The sequence below is a fragment of the Panthera uncia genome (genome assembly GCF_023721935.1).
Source record: "Panthera uncia isolate 11264 chromosome A3 unlocalized genomic scaffold, Puncia_PCG_1.0 HiC_scaffold_11, whole genome shotgun sequence".
Classification (NCBI taxonomy): Eukaryota; Metazoa; Chordata; class Mammalia; order Carnivora; family Felidae; genus Panthera; species Panthera uncia.
Window position 1 is genome coordinate 85,079,533 of NW_026057578.1, and position 21,699 is coordinate 85,101,231.

Genomic DNA, 21,699 nt, shown 5'->3' on the forward strand with positions numbered 1-21,699 from the left:
GAAGAGGCCTGGCAGAGCCCGAGACAAGCAAACAGCTTGAGAGTGGAAGCTGCGAACAGCAACTGTGGATGGTGACCTGCAGACAGATTTTGGTGGGGTCACAGAGCGGTTTATAAATTTGGGCCACATTTAGAAATAGAGATATTTTATGAAAAAGTCCAGATTCTCTGCTCCTCTTGAAAAAATGGCAAATCTGGCCACTGTGCAGGATATCCACGAGGAACCGGAGGGGAGGAGTGGCGCCCCCTTCTGAAGAGGTCTGGGCCCTCCAGTTCTTCACAAGGTCCACCTTCCTCTCCAGATTCCTAGACTAGGGCATTCACGCTTCCAGTGAGCAGTCCCACTGATTCTGATTACCAGCTTCACTCCTGGAAGCATTTGAATTTTTTGCCTCCCATTAAACATTCTTGGAAATTGAAGAGCAAGGAGAGGGAAAGATCGCAGAGGTGAACTAGTTGTGGGAAGCCATCAACAGCCTTTGGGCTGAAGGGGTGAGGGGAGGAAGTGGTGTAAATGAAGTGTGGTGAGGGCCCAGTCCTGGGTTGTAATTACTGTGGAGCAGGGAGGCAGTGGGGATGAAAAACCTCGGCTCTCCCCCAGGGCCATGCTGGAAGCCACAGGGTTGGGAGGGCCCTGGGCAGCCTGTCCACAGGGGTACAGTGTGTACAGTGGATATGGGAGAGCACATCACCAGCACACCTTGGCACTTGGGGATAGAGAGAGCTTGGACAGGCCCTCTCCTGAGAGTCATTTGGACTGTGGTCGCTGTGTGGGCCTCCCCCCCCCTCCCAAGGATGGTTAAGCTATAGGCTCAAAAGCCAGGAGGTGGGAGCGAAGGGGTTGAGCAGGCCTGAGATGCCCCTCCATCACCAGGAAGCCCTGGGAGGCTATAGGACTCATAGCAGGGCACAGGGAGGGCAGAGGCTCAAGTCTGGGCTCATAGACTATTCCAGAAGGGAGCTGTGGGAGGTGAAGTCTTGGAGCACTGGTAACCCATGGACTCTTGGGCAAGAGGTGGTAATTCGAGCGCTGGAGGTGGACTGGACCCCAGAGGCTTTTCCAGCACAGGCTCTAGCCCAGCAGGGGACCCCCTGTGCCCTGGCGGTCACCCAGCCTCTGCTTGGCCACTTTGGTGTCAGGGAGTACGCTAGCCCAGGAAGAGGTTCTGGCGATGAAAAAGACCCTGTTGAGCAGAAATCAACCTTTTTGTTGCTGGCCCTGTTCTTTGAGGTCACACTGAGCAACCTTCTATGTCCAAGGGCAGTTTCCTCACTCCTCTGGGTCCTTAACCACTGGGAACTTGACCCTCTGATTATGGCCCCATTTGCCACTGACTCTCTGGAAATTTTCCTCATGACACATCCCCTCCCTATGCCTTCTTTTACCTTGAATTGAAGGTCGGTAGAGGATCAGAGAGTGGGGCCTCCCTTGAACTGGATAATATACTAGTGGCATTTAGGGTCACACTAGATTTTCTTGATTACAAGATTCAGATTGAGCAAGTGGGAATTTGTAAACTTTATCTCAACAGCTCCCTGAATGAAACATGCAGGAGCTAGATAGGTAGGCACTGGGGGCTCAGTAACGTGCCAGGGTAGCAAGGCCAGCAAGAAGCAGGCCTGCAACCAACCCAGGTCTCTGCCTCCAGCCTCTCTCCACCACACAGGTCCAGAACCCCTGCGCTCTGGTTCGCTGGGGTTCAGGGTTTCCATTTACAAAGGCAGGAGAGTCATTCAGCTTTCTGCTGTATGACAGGACAGGGTTTAAAGGATACCAGCCCCTCCCAGCACAGCCCTTGGGGGATGTCACATTTCCAGACCTGTGGAATCCCTTTCTGGAACATGTGGGGCAGCCTAGCCCCAGGTAGTGGAGTGGTTCCTTTGTCCCACTCTCAACTGTTCTCCTCTGAACTCCTTGGAGGGGCTCCTGGGCGGGACCTGGACTTGCCCTGGAGACTTCATGACACAGGGCATCCTCTTGTCCCAGGGGACCTGTGCAGCTGCACACCAGGGCCTGAAGCTTCCATTAGAGGAAATGTCCTGTGGACACTTTGCTTTTTCTTTCTCTCTCCTGTTTCCCTTTCAGCTTAAACGTCACGCTTTTTATTCCCAGTTGCAAAATTTGGCCCCTGAAAGACCATCACCCACTTGTGCATGACCTCAAGCTAGTCACATGGTATTCCTTATAGGCTCTTGTTCCCATAAGAGTTTTCTCACTTCTCTACCATAGATGATCCCACCTGAAAGGAGGTCCAAGCCTCCATGCTTCCCCAGGTCTACCATCTGCCGGATGGAAGGGGTACTTAAGCATGGACTGGGGGGATCGCCCTGAGTGGGTACCAGGCACCCTCAGCTCCAGACACCAAACCCCTCCTGTGCCATCTGCTCCCTGGGGTGTGGTGTGTTTAGAGAGCAGTAGGGATTGGGTCAGAATCTCCAGGAGAGATTTTAAACAGATGCCCAAGTTCCGTCCCCCCAGATTCTACAATTTGATTGATCTGGGTGGGAGACACTAACTAGCCTGGAGGAAAAGACACTGCTAGACCCAGGTTGTGTGACCACGAACACATCCTCTCTATTTTTGAAGGTGAAAGGCTGTGACAGAAACTTCAGGGCCTCCTGGAGGTAGCAAGCCCTGACAGAGAGCCAATGTGGAGGAGGGAGTTTCAGAAGACAGAGGAAGGGATGCTGGTGCTAGAATCCCCAGGCGGCTGCTGTGCAAAGAGCTCCGAGTTAGAGAGGAGGCAAGGCTAGGTCACACACACCCCAAAACGGGGCTAGGCAGGAGGTGGGGCACACGGGGGTCTGAAGTTTGGGCCAACAGAATTCAAAATGACTAGTCCCGAACAGTCCAGATCACAGATTCAAGTTGGCAACTGCAAGTCACCTGGGTAAATGAGGAAAGGTTGGTTTGGCTTGACTCAGAGTTCATAGGTGCTTTTTCTCTGGAAAGGTCCTGCCTGCGGCATCCTGGACAGCCCAGTGCACCTGCCAGGGGCAGTCACCAGGCTCTGGTAGAGGCAGTCTTGGCCAGAGGGCTTGGAAATCAGGGAGGAGAAGGAGGGGGACAAGAAGAAAATCCCATGGGTTAGAAATAGGGCCTGAAGAGGTCCCTCAAGACAGAATAGGGCCAAGAGGGGAATGCCAAGTTCGGGTAGCAGGTCTCTGTCTCCTCAGAGATGGGTAAAGGTGCTGTGGAGGGACAGCTCCCAAGCTAGTGCACTGGGGACAAGGAGCTGCCCAGCTTCTCATCTCGTAAATCAGGCACATCCCAAGCCCTCCGAGGCCTGGACCACAGGCTCTACAGGCTCACCTTTGCCACCAAAGCCGAGCATCCCTTGGGACCAAGATCTCACGCTGTTCCACAACTATTTCACTATCTGCTGCTTCTCCATGAGCTCCTCGTATGCTGCACATGTGAGGTCCACACACGGGTTGGAAGTGCAGGGGCTTAAACATGGGATTGCACGTGCAAGCGAGGCTTGTACAAACTGGGTTGACAGAACAGTTTCTATTCCTTACAGTTCGAAACTGGGCAGCGGGGAACGGGGTGGGTGAGTGGGGGTATGGTAGGGGGTGGACAGGCCTGTTTTTCCCTTCAATGAGGCTAGGCAGAGAAGATCCAAATAAATGCAGGCCTTAATTCAAGCCCCTATGTTCTGATGGCTGTTAACTTTGAACACTGAAGAGGTGAACTGAATTACACTTCACTTCCTCTGCAAAGCCTCTATAAAGCTTTTCCTAAAAACTATGGCCCCACACTAACTTGCCCTTTGCTGAGTCCTATAGCACAGCAGTTCTCAAACTTGCTCATGTATCAGAATCACCTAGAATATGGAGGGGGAGTGGGGCAACTCTGGAATTTAACACCCTGGGGTGGGGCATGAAAATTTGCATTCCTAAGAGACTCAAGAAGGCCCCAGGTGATACAGACACTGCTGGGCTGGGGACCACACTTGGAGATCCACAGTTGTTAACACATGCTCTCTACTTTACAATTTCAGGCTTTGTATTTTGTCTGGAATTTGTCCAGAACTATTTTTTGCATGTCAGTCTCTCAGGCAGATCTCAATTCTTTTGGGGCAGGGATTGTGTGTTTTATATTTCCCTCTGCATTATTTAGCATATTGGCAGACCCATAGTGGATGAAAGACATATATTGGGAACTTTGGAGGATTTGATTTCTTCAAGCAGACAGGGATCAACTGTAGTTAATTTTAGTATCCCCACATGTTGCAAAAGAGCATCTAATTTTTTTTCATCATTCACATTTGCAGAGAAAATTCTTAATTTGCTTTTCAGCAACATGCCAGTCTCATGAAAGAAAAGCTCCAGTCTTGATTTAGGAAAAAAAAAAAAAAAAAAGAGTTCATTCCTTCATCCTTCCAAACAAGGTACAAACAGTACAACTAGACAACAATGCACATGACTGAAAAACACAACTACATTTTATATTGCTCACTACTCTTTAAATAAGTATAATTCAGATATTAAGGAAAAGAACTGCTAATCACATTAACTCATTACAGAAATCAAAATTAACTTATCACACAAAATAAATTAAAACATTAAATATTAACCTTTTCAGTGCAACATATACAGAAGTCAGAGTAACAAGTTCTAAAAATAAAAAAAAGCATCAGGTTTGTTATAATAAAGATAATGAAAAGTTGAATACTTCAGTAAGTTACTATACCAGGGAGAGGGGCTGTTTTTCAGTACTGTGTGTATGTTCACCACTAGATCTTTCAGGAAGCCTGGTAAAACCAGTGGCTGCAGAGAACAGGTCTTACGTTCCAACATTAAGAACAAACATATGTGTTCCTCTTGTTTCTGTGATGTCCCCTTTGGTCCTGGGCTTTTGAAGCCTCCACCTTCCTTGGCTGAGTGGGTTGGCAGAAATCGAGGCCCAGGCCCTACTAGGAGGTCAGGGTCTCCTGAATGGTGCCGGAACCTTGCCAATCCATTTCTGCCAAAATTGCCTGGAAAAGTGACTAGTGGCCCATGTGCACGGAGACCACCTGGCCCTGGAAAACCTGGGTGAAGACAGACACTTTTCTCCACCTGCAGAGCATAATTTCCCAAGAAGTTCTAGAACCACACCTCCTCCTCCCTCACCAACGCGTTGGTGAAGGGGTACCAATCACACCTCCTTCTCCTTTCTTAGGAAAATAGACTCTGGGCCATTCTGCCCACTTGGATGGAGCAGATACCATGGCAAGCTCGTATCTTGCTTGATTTCATGTGTGTCCAGGTGCATCTTTTCCAGAGTAGGGTTGGCTGCTATAGGTCTTTCTGTCTAGAAGAAAATGTTTCCTGCCAGTATGCTCAAAGACGTTACAGCCTGTAGAGCAGTGGGAGAATCTAGGCTCCATAAAATATTTGGAAGCACCCCCTCCTTCTAATGGGGGCTTTTCATTTCTCCTGAGATAGACACTGGAAGCGGCTCTGATCCCCACTCTCAGGTGTGCGACTCCTTACCAGGAAGGGCCTCAGGAACAATTCCCGAACTGTAATATTCGGCTTTCTAAAGGGCAAGGAAACACAGGGAACCTGTGAAGATGGATTAGAAGATGCTTTTTTAACCTGAAAAGGGGGCTAACCCAAAAAATATCAACACCATGAAATGGCACAGGAATCCAATGCTTGTTGGCCACCTGATTTCTAAAAGAGAAATCACCAAAGAAGCAAGGCTCTCCTATCCTGGGCATGGACGAAGGTCCATTGAGGCCTGCCTTCACCCCAGCCTCTGCTTCCAACTCTTTCAGACCTACTGGTTTACAGAGGACTGACTTGGGAGCCACCTGCAGGGAGGCACACGCTCCTTCTCTGCACGGTTCACCGCATGGTTGCCCTGGCACAAGGAAAGGGGTGCTGGCACCTGTAATGTGAGGATCAGAGCCTTCACGGACCCTAACTGTGGAGCCCCTTCAGGGAACCGAGAAGGTTCCCTCTGCTTGCATCCTCTTCCCACACCTCTGCAAAGGCTCTGGGACGCCTGAAGGCTGAACGAAACATTTCCCATCAGTTCATATTCTTTAAAGGCAGTCAGATCTCAAATAGTCTCTAAAAGACTGAGGAAAGATTGTTCTAAGTAAAATGTGACCTCAAGTTAAAAACACACTACTCCACTGCCATTGGTGCCTCTAACCAGACTCTCAGACTTTCAGGAGGGTCTGATGAGAGAGAGAGAGGAGTGAAAATGGGGGTCTACAAACCAGTGTCAATGGGACTGGTCTCTGAGCAAGATGCTACAGTTAGGCCTCAGCCCACATACCTGCTGCTGTAGGATGTACCCAAGAAATGCAAGCTTAAACCTATTCTTTTATATCAAGACCCGGGAACTGTGTCAAGTATATCGTCAGTGGGCCAGCTGGTGAATTGATCCCATTTCTGCTCCTTTTGCTTCAGGTGCAGCATCATTCCAGAAAAGTGCCAAAGCTAAGACACGGGTCATACAATTGTCTCAGTCGTACAGAATAAAGAGAAAATTCATCGAAATACACAGATTGGGGAAGAAGAATTAGAGGGGGACAAAACTACCTGACAGAAATTTTAAGCCAACCTGTCATATTTTAAAGGTCCCTTTCATGATGTGTGGAGCTAGATGCACGAAGTTAATAGGTAGAAATCTTTCATTTTTCAAATGTTAGTGAACAAGAGTTTCCTCACATAAGGACTTCACATATTATTTTGCTGTGATTCTACTTCCAAATTTTAATGAAAATTGCTAGGGATGAACTGTTGTTTAGTTGGAGAGGGAACCAGTGCTTTCCACAGGCAAGCCCAGTGGGGCAGAATGTACCCAGATGCCCATGAAAACAATTTCTCCTTCTCTCAAGGGAAAGCGAGGTCCACGCTGGTGGAGGTGACTTGTTAAGAGTTTTTGTTAATAAAACCAGGATCCTGAAGGGAAAAGGGAAAAATAAGTCACTGGGATATTTTTCCTAATGCTAGAAAATAAATAGGAAAGGTAAATTTCTCCTTTTAAAAATAAAGCAACAAATCAACCATGCAACAACATAGGAAGGAAATGCCTAGCCCCCCTTTCACGAATGCGGCCCAAATGCCCGTGGCTTTCCGCATGTGCTCTGTTTCTAAACATGCACTTGGAGGGCGCATTAGGAAGTGAACATGCTTAATCACAAAGCAGTGTGGTACCGTGTTTCTCTTGTGTAGAGGCACACAGGCACTCTCTTCCTGTCTCCCCCAACAAAGCTGACAGATCTTTGCTGCTGGATTTGCTAACTTTTCTACTGGAATGTATCGGGGGGCCTTTACCTGTTTTGTGTCTTAAATGACAAGGCCTCTGAGACCCAATCTTTGCTCTCATCAGCAACCCGTCCTCTGCTTCCATCTCTGCACCCCCCTGGGTGGCCTTCCCCAAGCCTTAGCTGTCCCAAAGAGGCCAGCTCTAATCAGTCAGTTGACTTTTCAGCCAGCATTACATACATCGTTAATGTAGAAGTCTGAAAAGGTTTGATGCTTTTTACATCGACTTAAGAGATTAAAGATAAAATAAAACCATCATCCATCTAATAAATAAGAAATTATCTCCGAGGGTGCCGATGGCTTGGGAAGGTCCTCAGCGTCGTATGTCTGTGGAAGACGTCAGGCTGGTTGAGGGTCTCGTGGACAGAGACAGAGGACATACACAGTTCCTCTTATCCTTGGCATCTTCATGTGGCAAACAGTTACCCTTCCTCCGCCTTCTTCTCCAATAAGCGGATGAGGAAAAACTCAACTACGGCAACCTCCAGTTTTGGGCAGGATGGACACCATTGTGGGGAGAGGAGTCCATTAAAAAGAAACATAGCCCAGCCTCCGTGACCGGCAGAAGGCAACCACACCTACACCTGGGCTCAGGTGAGGACAGAGGCACACCTTAGCTAGGTAAACAGGAAGTCCACCCCTTTGCAATTCTTTTTTGACCAGTCTTTAAGCTGTGGTCCACTGTTTTCTTCTCTAGGTCACACCAAATAACCCCAAGCAGACAGAGTTCTTGACACAGTTTCGAAGGAAGGCCCACAAAAGACAAAAAGGCTGCACAGGTGATTGCAGGCAGAGTAGGAAGGTCTGTCGGCTCGTCCTGAAGAAGTCCTTTCTGCCTCAGGCTGCCGCAGTCTACCTGGCCAAACTCCCTCTGGGCTCTTCAGACCACTGGAAGGAAGGAGAGACAAGTTAAGTTTTGCATGCCAGACCCCAGCCATGCTAGGAAGACAAGCTTGGGACAGAAACTTGGAGATGCATCAGCCAATGTCACCGGGTTCTCTGGGGCTGTCAGGCCCAGGTCCAAGGTCCTCTGGTTCAACCTCAGGGGCAGCAGCTTCTGAAATTGTACTTTTAGTGCCAAAGGAAAGGCTGAAGAGAATGGGGATGCACCGTGTTATGAGGGCCTTCGTTCAACTGGAGGACAGTCAGCCCAGCCTGTGCTGGTGCCTCCGTAAGGGGTGGCTTCGTGGGCAGCCAATGAGCTGGCTGAGGGCTCTGGTGGCAGAATGGCTTCTCCTCAGGCCATATGAGAATGGACCCATTTGTTTCTCAGTGGGTGGGGCTCTGAGGCATCCTCTGTGGCTCACGGGAGGCAGCATGGACTTAGCTCCCCACAGCTCAAGAATCCAGCTTGGCCCGGACATCTTCCTGCCCTGGTCCCTCCTGTGGTTCCTCTGGAGGTGGAGAGGTATGCATCATCTCAGGGAGGGGGCTTTAGCCTCAGTGCCCACCTCTGGAAGGCCGGACCCATCTGAGGCTCCAAGCTAATGTCCTCCCAAATGTGGGTAGAGAAGTGACATTAATAAGAAACTACTCTACCCTAAATGACTCTGCTGAGGTACGCACAAATAGTACAAAATCTACTATAAATTTTAAATAATTTCTCCATTGGTGCTAAATAACAAAGTAAGAAGCACGTTAGCTCAATGGATGGTCCTCCGAGTCAGTGGAAGAGAGATTTGAGTGGAGTCTTCAGAGTTCCTGGCTCGCATCCTAGCTCCCCCATGGACTTACGGTGGGATGCATGCAGAACTTTGGCAGACTCAGTTTACCTACATCACTGACAAATCCTCTTTCTCTGAAGGCCATTACGAGGACTGATGGATTAACATCCTCAAGAGTTGCGGGCCCCCTAACTAAAAAGACCTGCTCATGCATGATTACTACAGGTCCTGAATAACCTGCTCCTGGGCCTTCAGCACCTTCCAGGTCAGACCGCCAGGAGGTTTAGTGAACACGTCGGTGCTCCAGCTTCCCAGTTGCCCTTCTTCCTACTCTGTTCATGCAACCTTGAGCTTCTGGAATGCCAACTGTTTACTAGAGAAGGTCACTCTTGGTGGATTAGCCTGTGGTGACTGTCTCTTGTCTCACTACTTCCCGAAAAGGAACTTTAAATTTATAATGGGCTCTGCTGGTCAAAAGAGCATTTTAGAAAAATTTGTTGACGTGCAACTTTTCAGAACTCGTCTTGATAAAAGAGCTGTTGGCCTCCGTGAGCCCCAAGCTAGTAATGCTCAGATGAGGACTCCTGAGGTGCAGGTTTGGTTCCACATCGGGATGCCCGATATTCGTCGTGGGTGTCAGTGAGAATGTTCATGAAACATCAGACATCAAAGCTTAACGAAGATCACGGGATGTAAGAGCTAAAGAGTCCTGAGAGACCTGTAGGTTAAATCCCTAATTTCACCGATGGGAAAAGGAAGGGGACTTTCTCAAGGGAAAGAGAACAAACATCGGTTGTGTGTCTACAACCTGTGGTACACTGTACTAGGTACTTTATGTAGGTACTCATTCAATTTGCACATCTTTTAAATAAGAAAACAGATGCTCAGAGAGGTTAATTAACTTGTCAAAGGTCACACAGGCCAGTAAAGATAAAAGAGCTTCCTTTTGTAAAAATTTTTAAAAATGTTTATTTATTTTTATGAGAGAGAGACAGAGTGCATGTGAGGGAGGGGCAGAGAGAGAGAGAGAGAGAGAGAGAGAGAGAGACAGAGACACACAGAATCCGAAGCAGTCTCCGGGCTCTGGAGCCCAATGTGGGGCTCAAACCCATGAGCCCTGAGATCATGACTTGAGCTGAAGTTGGAAGCTTAACCGACTCAGCCACCCAGGTGCCCCAAAAGAGCTTCCTTCTGTGTAAAACATACCTCAGAATAAACTAAACTTGACTTGGTAGGATAAATGTCCTCTCCCTTTTCTCCCTCTTCCTGCTACACCCTCTAAGAACTTCTGCCCTGCCCTGGAGAAGGTGGTTGCTTTCTCCACCCAGTTGTGTCTCCCAAGGGAAAAAGGCCCCTCCCCGAGGCAGCCCCTTACCTGTCTCTGAGTGGCAGCAAGCAGTCCTTCCCTTCAGCAGGGCACTGGGCTTCTCGTGCCGGCAGATGAGGGCCTGGCACCACTCACAGTGTTTCCGGACCTGGCAGCAGCTGCAGACACAGAGAACACGGGCTGGGTGGGAGCCTGGCAGGAGTGCTCAGCTGGTGCAGTGTCTGCCTAAAGAGCCTGCTGGGCAGCTCTGGGCTCTGAACCGGCCTTCCTGTGGAGGCCTCTGGAGGGACAGACACACACAGCAGGCGGCCGAGTGTCTTGCAGGATGGTGTCTTTTGGGGGAAGAGGCCAGCTAACAAGAGCACCTGTTGGTCACTTCAAGGAACCGCCTCTGTTTGCACAGCTCTGCTCTGGGCTTGCAGGGCAACCTGACCACCCACCCGGCTGCTCTGTCCATAAAGCAGCAGTTGGGTGACTCCCTAAATGTAGTAATAGCCTCAGCACTGCTGTCAGGACTGGGACAAAGCAGCCACTTCAGGCTGGCAGGGCTGTGAGGGCTTGGGGAAGGGAATCGTCCATCAGTATTGCCAGCAACATGGCTGAACTGACCCGTGGAAAGAATGAAAGAATGAGTCATGAGTCTCTGTGGTTTTGAATCTCTGAGGACTAATATTCTCTAGTTGTGGCAAACCCAACCTCTTGGTGAACCTCTGTCACCCAGAGTCCTGAAGCATCAGAGTTATGAATGCTCCTGCCTTCTTCTGTGGGCAGGAATGAACAGTTTGCAGAGTTAGCATGAAAAAAGAGTCAGGGAGCCCAAAAGGAGGGCAGAGAAGCAAGCACGGAGTAAGACATTGATTACCTAGAGACACTTAGAGCTGTATCCTGTGGGATACTGCAGAGGACTTTGTTTCTACTCATTCTAACCTTGACATGGGCACAATCCATGCATCTGCCCACCGGGGCTGGGCAGGGTCTCCTGGTGGACATGGGCCTGGAGTCAAGTGAGAAAACGAGCCCGTGTTGCTGTGCTTCCCTCTTGGTACCTGGTGGCATCTCATGACTTCTACCCTAGCCCCTCTTTCCTGGTGCTGTCCTGGGAAGGCTACCAGGGCCCCCAAATCTTTGGGCAGCAGAGCCGAGAAGGAGCCCAAGACCTTTTCCGCCCAACATACTTCTGCCATGGTGGTCAGAGCAGTCCATCTCGACATGGCGCCCTCCTGATTGTAGAGTCCAAGATCGGGAAGGATCTAGAGGATCTGATTACAGATCCACCAGAGACTGTTCTTTTGCAGTCAGCTAGCAGTGGGCTTACTCCAGTCACTGCCTAACAAGGAGCATCCATCACAGGGCAGTGAGACCAAGGCCTCCAGGTCCCTCTAGCATGAGATAAGCTGGTCCCAACCAACTATGCAACTCAGAAGGGCCCCATGCCTAGGCAACCAGCAGCCTGGTTGGGGTGAGGGCTTGGTTTCTGGCTCAGGGATTATTTTTTAAAATGTTTATTTATTTTGAGAAAGGCGGGGGAAGAGGGAGAGAAGAAAAGAGGGGGAGGGAGAGGGAGAGGCAGAGCGAGGGAATCCCAAGCAGGCTCCACACTGAGTGTGGGGCCCAATGCAGGGTTCAATCTCACAACCATCATGACCTGAGCCGAAATCAAGGGTCACTTAACTGACTGAGCTACCCAAGCGCCCCTGGCTCAGGGATTCCGACCTTGGTCTTTGGCAAGGATAGGCTGGGAAAATACAGAAGAGAGGAGAGACTGGCTGCCTCCTTGAGAATGAGAGAGGCTGCCCAGGAATCCTAAATTGTCCCTGTCTTCAGAGAATCTGGCAAAATTGCTTTTAAATCCCTTTGAAGAAGCTCACGGAGGCACCAAATCTTGTTCCTAAGACTCTGGAACCCTCCTGGCCATAGAAATAGGACTATGGAAATGATGGGTGTGCACACAGCTAGTCATGAGAATTGTCCTTGTGAGTGGCAGAGCCTGGGCTTTGCCCCAGTCTCAACCACAGCTGTCTGCCTACCACCTTTTCCAAGGCAGGTGAGAGTGGAACAGACACTGCTTGAAGTGGAAGGAAAGGCCAGCTCAATTGAACCTCATCCCTCACCACTTAATGCTGGCTTGGGCCAGGAGAAGGATGTGAAACTATGGCTCTGAGGGGCACTCCATTCACTGCCAGAACCAGGTTGCCCCAACAGCAACAAACCAATAAATAAACAGGACAGAGACTCATAATTATCTGTCCAAATTCCAGACAACCTTAGAGGGCTGAAGTCTGGCTTCCTTCATTAACACACAGCTGCTTACTCCAGCCTTTGCCGGAATGGCCCATCCACTAGTCTCTGCCATGAGTTAATCCACACCGAGCTGACTGGTAGCCTTTAGTTATTCTGTGGATTCCTTGTGCATATCCAATTAGATATAAATTCTCAGAGGACTTGCTCTGTGAATTAGAGGTCTCTAGATATTTCCAGGGAATAAATCTGGCCAGCTGCTGCAAATACAGGACTTGGGTGTCTCCCTTTGTGGAGCAGTCCCGTTGGGAGATACAGGCAAGCAAGTAGGCCCAAGAAAAGGGTGTCTACTGGCTCGGGAAGATGTTCTGGAAGAAGCAGGGCAGAAACTGAGTTTTGGAAGCTGAGGAGGGGCAGAGACATGGAGAAAGGGGAAGGGCTGTCACCAGCCTGTCAAAATAACAACCAAGACATTTGACGTGGCTTTGGGATTTGCAGAGTGACTTTGGCGGAGAGGAAGCACCTCTGCCACTTGCTAAATGAGGCTGAGAGCCATTTCTAGTTCCTCTGGAACACCTGCACATTGCTATCACAACTCTGAAGGCTCCAAACCCAACAGCAGGAGAGAACACGTGCCTTTGCTTCTATGCCAGCTTCCAGCAATGTGCAGACTCACTGCTGGGGACCTTCCCAGGATGTGTGTCCTTCACACAGCCTGGCTGTTACCCGAGTTCCTCTTGGCTTTGCTGACACCAATCAGACGCCACAGAATAAACCATGCCGAGGTGGCCCTGTTATCCGGGCATGCCGCAAATGTCCCGGAGAGGGCCTCGAACTTAGGGGCAGCAAATACTTACTGTATCAGCACACATGTGATGATGAGGACAGCCAGGGCCACGATGGAGACCACCACCAAGGCGGTGATGGCTTGCTTCTTCTGGCTGGCGGCCACCACAGCCAGGAGGTCGGCATGCTCACAGCGTGCACCAACATACCCAGAATGGCAGCTGGGGAAGAAAGGAATGTCAGCATGCTCTTCTGATGGAAGGTCTTGTTCCCCCATCTTCCCCTAGGAAGGCTGGGCCAGAGGGACCCAAAGCCCTAGGAAAAGCTCAAAGGGGCCCCTCCAGCCTCTGCTATTGGATGCAAAGGGATCAGCAAACTCCCTGCCATTTCCCTGAACGGGCACCTCTTCCTTGGAGAATGAGGAGTAACTAATCGGCTTGCTCATCTGTGGAAGCATTCATTATTATTGTTACCATGTCAGATGGTGGGGATAGAGAAGGCAGCAAACGTGTTCAGGACACGAAGTTCATTTTGGCAGTTCATAAAAATCCAGGTTATTTTTAAACTAAGTGTGTGTATTCAGAATTCGATGGTGAGAGAGAGAACACACGCTAACCCAGAGGGAGACACAGGCTGTGGTTTGCTTTTTTATCCTCTTCATCACATTTAATTAGCCCTGCAAGCATTTACCCAGTGCCCGGCACATGGGGTGGGGGTGGGGGCGTACTCAAGTAGGGGCCGGTGCCACTCTCTGGGAAATGCAGGACTTGAGAAGCCACTAGTCTGCTTCTCATTTCCAACACCACCTGGCCTCATTCCACTGGAGGAGGATCAGTAAAGGGCACAAAAGAGGCCATGCTCTTGAACGTGCACATGGCCTGTGAAGGGCAATACTGACACAAGGGGATATTATTACTGGTATCGCTAGTATCCAAGGGCTCTTTCGCTTCTGTAACAGCCTCCTCCTGTGTGCAGAAGGCTGTTGCTACTCCTTCCATATAACTCTTGCTTATGCTAACCTCCCCACCCCCTCAATCCTGGGGCAGCCACAAGTGGTTCTTGGAGGACGAACCCTCAGGAAAGGTTCTAGTCATAAGGAAGGGATGCTCATTTTCTGATGAAGGCATTTTTTCCCCCTCCAAGCATAGGGTTCTTCTCAACAGAAGATTCTTTGCTTATGTACAGGTCCCTTTGTTCGGGTGACTTTGTTATTATAAAGAAAATGGTTGATCACCATGGTCTTCTCAGGTGGGGAAGTTTCCTTCCCACAGGGGACTTCCCCAAGAGCAGCCCTGCACCAAACATCACACACTGGATTTAAAGTTTTGTTTTGGTTTCCCCCCCCAGCCATGGCAATGATAGCTGTAAACTTTTTTTTTTTCCCCCAAGAGTCTACCTTTTGATGAAGTAGTCAGTCTCTCTCCTTCACTTTTAGATTTAAAGGCCTTTGAAGAACAAGGAGAAATAAAAGGGGATTAAGGGTTCTGGTTGCCTGCTATTGTGCCCAGGGCCAGCCCCAGGGGCGTTACATTTGTGGTTCCCCTACACCTGGACTCCTGGGCCACCAGACCCCAGATGCCAGAGGGATCCTTGGGGCCACAGGATAAACACAGTATCTTTTTCTGGAACATAGGTTTTGCTCAATGTTAACAAAAATGTAATAATTTTCATGTTAAAGGAACCGGTAGTGTAGAGTTTAAGATTTGTGACAAACAGGAGATACTGCGAAAATTGCTGGTTAAGGCTTCACCCTGGACTACCACAGCATAGAAGCTTGTCTCTAGCACTGCTTAATGGAAGAGTCTTTTGTGGGGGCTCTTTGTCCCATAGCCCACTTGTTATATACCTTTCTTAAAGGTTTTTTTTTTTTTTTTTTTTTTTTTTTTTTTTTCAGTTTGAATTCAGGCCCTTGCTTTTCTGTTAAGGGTTATTGTACATTTCACCTACGTTTTCCTATTTAATCCTTGCACAGAAAAGTCAAAGTCATTTGCCTGTGTCACACTGCTAGACAAGAGAGAGAAATTCACACCCAGGTCTGTTTAGCCCAGAGTCTGGATTCTTGCTCATTCATCAGGCTGCTTCCCCCCACATACTCAAAAGGGATTGGGGCAAGAATGCCACAGGTTAAGCTCTTGATCAAACGTGCCTTTTGGTTTAGGCTCCAATCTTGAAAAGGTAAAAGAGATTTGAAGTTTTCGGTTCAACAAAGGTGCAAGTAAAGAAGCTGAGAAGGGCCAACTAGGACACAGGGCACCATGTAGGGTTCTCTACAGACCCGAGGATAAGACAGCAGCCTCCAGATGCAGGAGGGACAAAGTTGTAGAGGGGGATCTCTAGCAAGACTTTCCTTAAAAAGGATCTAGATCACAGAACTCTTGACTGTCCCAGACCTGGGCTGAGGGAGGAGACTGAGGGCCTGTGGGCCACGGGCAGGTTTTTGTTTGGTTTTAATAACAAAATTATGTGAAGGTCAAAATCAAGAAACAGCTCAACCTGTGGGCTGTGGAGAAAACAAAGGCACTGGCCCCTTCCCACTGGGGGAAGCAGACAGTGGACTGGACTGGAGGCTGATGGGCTAAGCAACAGTGGAGGTGCCGCATAGATCGAAGCTGTCAGAGTCCAGAGAGAACCCTGTATGGGGTCCCTGTTCCAGCCTGACCTTCAGTTTTCACCCTGCACCCAGTTGGCTCCCTGGGGACTTCCACTTTTTGGTATTTGACACCCCCTCTCTGCAGGGCCTGAATCCTCTCCACTTTATCTCCCATAACCTAGGTTCCAGCCGACCCAAGATGTGCCGCCCCCCCCCCCCCCCCCGCCCCCCCCCCAGTGTCAAATAAACCAGTACCGGGCCTATAGGCACATGGACATACCTGCCTGGTCTATGCATGATCACCTACCACTCTCCACTTGCCCATCTCACCTCCTGCCACCTTCTCTGACTGGAATGTTATTCCTCACTCTCCCCATCAGACTCCGTCTCAAAGATCACATTCTTCAAAAAGGTAATTTACAGACTCATTCCTTCACCCAGTCACCCATACATCCGTTTGCCTTATCTCTTTGCATGGATCTAACTTCACCTCTTCTGAACACCCTCAGAATCACTGCCCTCCCCACCAGCCTCACTTCAGGTCAGTCTCCGTGCTCCTTCGGGCAAGACCCAGGTCTACAAAGACTGGTGAACCACTGAACAGGAGGGGGCTGAGGAGGTTGGGCCTTGGGATCAACTGTTACATTCCTCCTCGGGACTTGTAGCCGAGCCAATGGGACGTCTACAGACAGGTGTCTATGCTGCTTCCTCCCAGGGCAGTGCAGTGAGGATCTGTGTAACTATCTGTGAGAGGTCCAGGCTAAGCACGCCTATTTCTGAAATAGTCTTACTCTGACCTGCAGGCCCTTGGGAGAGAAGGATTCTAACACCTTCACAACCACTTGGTTCTGCAAACCTTACGGATTAACACATCAATGCTGGGGACTCCAAGAAAACCTGTTTAAATAAACGAGCGGCAGCCAAGCGCTAATTACAACACACACCATTTATTGCAGGCACTGTGCCAAACTTCCATATGAATCCATCTCTCTTATTCCCAACAATCACAGCTGCATGTGAGGTCAGCGTTGCTATTTACCTTCTTTACAGATGAGGAAACAGGGGCTTCTAGGTTTAAAAACTAACAATCTCAACCATGAAGGCTACCTTTCTAGGGTAATGCAGACTGGTCTGGAAGATACTCTGGGACAGTGATTTCGTGACAAGCTCACAAACCTCACTGCAAAAAGGCCAGGTTGCTCACTCCCCTGTAAAGAGGTCTCCTTGCTGTGGTGTGGCAAGGTGCCAAGATGCCCCCAGACGGTGTCGTCTTAACTCACTAAGAAGATAGCTCTTTGGGCTGGGTCATCTTTTGTTGATTTTCCATATTCTTCCTTACAGAGGAACATTTCCCATTTGTGTGCTGGGCCCTTCACAACCAGCCCTGCCTCAAAAACACCCCTGGCAGGGGTACTAGCCCACTGGGAAGGTCTTCATGTCAACAGGAATGCCCCAGTCACCTAGTGTCACGGCTGCAAACACTCACATTTCAGTCTCATTGAATTAGGGAGCCCAATGTGCTTATGAACGAAAACTTCTCCAGCGAGGCACAGGAGGCACACGGGTTGCTGCCTAACAGGCGAGACTCTAGGTCATGGCCTAGGTGAGCTCTGAGAATAGCAGATCTTAGCCCCAGGCAGCACGACTGCAGCTGGGAGGCAGAATAACCTGTGGTTCAGATCCTTGGGCTTTACCCAAGATCAGAATTTCTCTGAAAATGGGTGTTTTGAAGAAAAGGCCAAAGGTAATTCTGATGAAGCCAGAGTTGAGAGCCACCATGAAGGTTTTACTAGTGACATCGACTTTGGCCGCCCACTGGAATTGCCTGGGGAACTTGAAAAAATCCTGATGTCCAGGCCACACCCTAGACCAACTGTATCAAAATCTCTGGGAGTAAGGCCTGAGTATTAGTATTTTTAAAGCTCCTAGATGATTCCCCCGGGCAGCTAAAGTTGAGAGCCACAATTTAGAATTTTTGGCCTTGAGATTGCGGGAGGTTCTTTCTCCTCCCCAATCGTTGGTAGTAATGGGGATGCTTCGCAGTTGCTTTTTATAAGGTGGGGAAAAAGAAAAGGTTTGGTGACATACCTTTTTTTTTTTTTTTTTAAACTTCCCAAGCTTCTACTGATACCCGACTTAATTATGCCCATTATTTTAGGTACAAGTCACATAAGGAGGGGAAGAGTCATCTCACCTGGTTGCAAATGAATCATGCTTGACTCAGTTAAGGTCCTGTACTTTACCTCAAGTAGGCCTTGGTTCCCACCTGACTACACAGTACAATCACCAGGGAAGATTTGGAAAATGCCAAGGCCAAGGTCACACCCCCAGAGATGCTCATCCAAGTGGAGTGGGCACCCAGGTGATTCGAATGTGCATCCAGGCCTGAGAACCACTGAGGTAGGACTATTATTTAAGTACACAATCAAGCACCAACAACTCAAAACCTACTATTTCTAAGTCTCCTTTCTCCTTCCCTCCTTCTGGGCATTGCCCCAGGATGGTGGCTATAAAATAGGCCCCCTCCTATCAGGCGCAGGAGAAATGGGAGATGCTATCCCCCTGTTTAAGAAAGGAATCTGAATGAAATAGGAGTCATTTTATCACAAGGGTGGAATGGAAAATGTGTAAGACTGAACATGTCCTTACATCATTTGACCGATTTCATCTGTCTAGAGCGGGTTTTGCCAAACTCAAGATTGTGGAATGCTGTTTTGTCTTCATAATTCTGAAATGAGGCTCTGGGATCCCATTCAGGCTATTTCCCCCAAATAAGAACCCAAACGAAAGAAGTGTACAAGAAAGAAAGAGTGCCACATAGAAGGGAAAAGGAGTCTGGCTGAGCTGCAAAAGGAGCCATTGTGGCTGGAGAAAAAGGCAATGTGCTCCAGCCAGGTGGATCCCCAAGGCCTTTTCATTTTGGTTACTAAGTCAAGAATGCTTTGGTGCTTTTCACAGGAGCAAATTGTGGCTGTGGGCCTCTCTGTCTGAACAAGAAGAATGACATTATCTATGATATGCCTTTCTTTCTCCTGTGCTGAGGGCTTTAAGGCCTTCTGGTCCCCAGGAGTTGCTAAGTTTTCCCCCTAAGTTCCTGTTTTGCCTGGTTCACAGGGCCCTTTTACAATTTTCAAAAAAATATAATAATGCATATAGAGTTATGCTCTTAAATATCTTTTTCTTAAAAAAATTTCTCCAACTAGAAAAGGAATGTGTCTAAGCAAATTGGAAAGCACATAAATAACAAGGCAGAAAGTAAAAGCTCACATTGTTGCCCACCTCCCCAAATTGCAAACTGACATGTTTCTTTTTGAACTATTGCTATGTACTTTTAAACATAGTTTTGGGGTTTTTTTGTGTTTTGTTTGTTTTACAATTTTGTGTCAGTATCTCCTCTCCTATCTCCTTACTATTTTGCTGTCATAAGAGAATTGCAAGTCATTTAAAATGTTGTGCAGTAATATACGTGCACAGTTTGCTTCACCAAACCCTTACCATTTAGGCAGTCTCCAATTTTGATATCATAAATACTGTCAGGTGATTACCTTAAGGTACACACTTTGTTTGCATTTGAGATTGTTTCCTCAGAATAGGGTCCCACACGAGGGCACAACATGGTACAAACTTTGGAGCAAAACTTTCCTGGGTTCAAATCTCAACCCCCACTTGAATGCCTGTGTGACCCTCAGCAAATTACTTAGCCTCTCTGTGCCACTGATTCTGCATCTTTAAAATAGGATAGTAAAACTTACGGAGTTGTTATAAGCACTCCACAAGATTGTGAAGTGTCTGACACAAGTGCTGTGTAAGTGCTAAAAATGTAAATAAAAGGATGGCAGCATTTTTAATGCTCTTGAGAGACATTGTCTTTATAAACAATGATGTATTCTCTGGCAGGAGGCTAGTCCTCTGTCTTTTAGCCAAGTCTTTTGGCATAGGTCCTAAGATATGGTCTTCAATATGGGGGCCAAGGACCAAAGTGATTAAGGACCAAGGACCATGGTTTTAAAAATACGTTTACACTAACTTGCCTTTAACATGGAGAAGTTCCATAGGGCCGGGGTAGGAGTGGGGGACCTGAGCACAAAGACACCTGTGTTCTGCTTACCCACTGTTGGCCTCTTAAGAAGTGGATTTGCAAAGTCCTATAGCTTCTCTGCCTCAAGGGCTGGGGAGTAGGGGTCTGGATGGGGTAAGGGCTCTCTCTCTGCAGCTCTGATCCCAGGGCCTCATGGACAGCATGGGTTCCATGGTCTACCCGCCTTCCATGGCTCCTTTTGGCAGGACCCTATAGCATCTTCTAGCTGCGGCAATGGTAACAATGCCTGATAACAGAGCCCTTATGCTCTGCGGGGAACCAGGCTTGGATGTTCTCCACCGCTATCTAGTAGGACTCCTGCAATGATGGAAACAGTCCATATCTGTGCTGTCAAACACAGTAGCCACTAGCCACCTGCAGGTGCTGAGTATCTGAAGTGTGGCTAGTGAGCCTTGGAAACTACATTTTAATTGAATGAATGAATTTTTTTATTTTTTTTCAATATATGAAATTTATTGTCAAATTGGTTTCCATACAACACCCAGTGCTCATCCCAAAAGGTGCCCTCCTCAATACCCATCACCCACCCTCCCCTCCCTCCCACCCCCCATCAACCCTCAGTTTGTTCTCAGTTTTTAACAGTCTTTTATGCTTTGGCTCTCTCCCACTCTAACCTCTTTTTTTTTTTTTTCCTTCCCCTCCCCCATGGGTTTCTGTTAAGTTTCTCAGGATCCACATAAGAGTGAAACCATATCGTATCTCTCTTTCTCTGTATGGCTTATTTCACTTAGCATCACACTCTCCAGTTCCATCCACGTTGCTACAAAAGGCCATATTTCATTCTTTCTCATTACCATGCAGTACTCCATTGTGTATATAAACCACAATTTCTTTATCCATTCATCAGTTGATGGACATTTAGGCTCTTTCCATAATTTGGCTATTGTTGAGAGTGCTGCTATAAACATTGGGGTACAGGTGCCCCTATGCATCAGTACTCCTGTATCCCTTGGGTAAATTCCTAGCAGTGCTATTGCTGGGTCATAGGGTAGGTCTATTTTTAATTTTTGAATGAATTAATTTAAATAGCTCCGGGTGTCTAGAGGTTCTCATCCGGGACAGCAATAGCTGTACACACATATGGTCACTGGGTCCTCACCACAATCCTGCGAAATATTAACATCCCCATTTTATACACAGAGAAACTGAGGATTAATGGGGCTAAGTCACTTGCGTAAGAGACTCAGGTCTGACCTCCAAATCCATGCCTTTAACTGATGCATTATCCTGCCTAGCGTGCGACTCAGTGTCTGCTTCTGGTGTGGGGAGAGAGAGAATGAGGACGTGCGCTTTCTCCAGACATATGGATGGAATGATGTCATAACTATTTTCTTGTTCAAAGTAAGCTCTACACCCAACGTGAGGCCTGAACCCATGACTCTGAGATCAAGAGTCACATGCTCTATGGACAGAGCCGGCCAGGTGCCCAAATGTCATAACTTCTTAACCCCTCTACCATCTGGCAGCCGTCGAGATGAAACAAGATCTAGGTCGAGTCACTCAAGCACCAAACCCTTGGTGGGGTTGGTGCGGGGTGGGGGGATACATCCTTAGTCACATCGCAGCCTGCTGGCACACTGATGGCACTCACTTCTCTGTGGATGTTTGGCTCTAGAATGTACTGTGGCCAGGGCCATGCGAGATGTTTTCCTTGGCTCAGCAATTTGTTTTCACACTTTGCTGTGGGAAAGTTAAGTCAGGGAGTTCAATCACTGAAGAGTATT

At 48.3% G+C, this 21,699-nt stretch overlaps 1 protein-coding gene across 1 annotated transcript in view; it reads right to left on the bottom strand.

The window, feature by feature from the left end:
• Positions 1-1,575: 1,575 nt before the first annotated feature.
• The window catches only part of TGFA (transforming growth factor alpha), a 113,342-nt gene continuing 93,218 nt past the window's right edge, over positions 1,576-21,699 (bottom strand). Inside the window, exons 4-6 of the mRNA XM_049651639.1 lie at positions 13,358-13,507; positions 10,311-10,420; positions 1,576-8,159 (exon numbers count right to left, since the gene is read on the bottom strand). Coding sequence (XP_049507596.1) covers positions 8,152-8,159; positions 10,311-10,420; positions 13,358-13,507 — 268 coding nt within the window. The 3' untranslated portion in view covers positions 1,576-8,151. The remainder of the gene's footprint in view (positions 8,160-10,310; positions 10,421-13,357; positions 13,508-21,699) is intronic.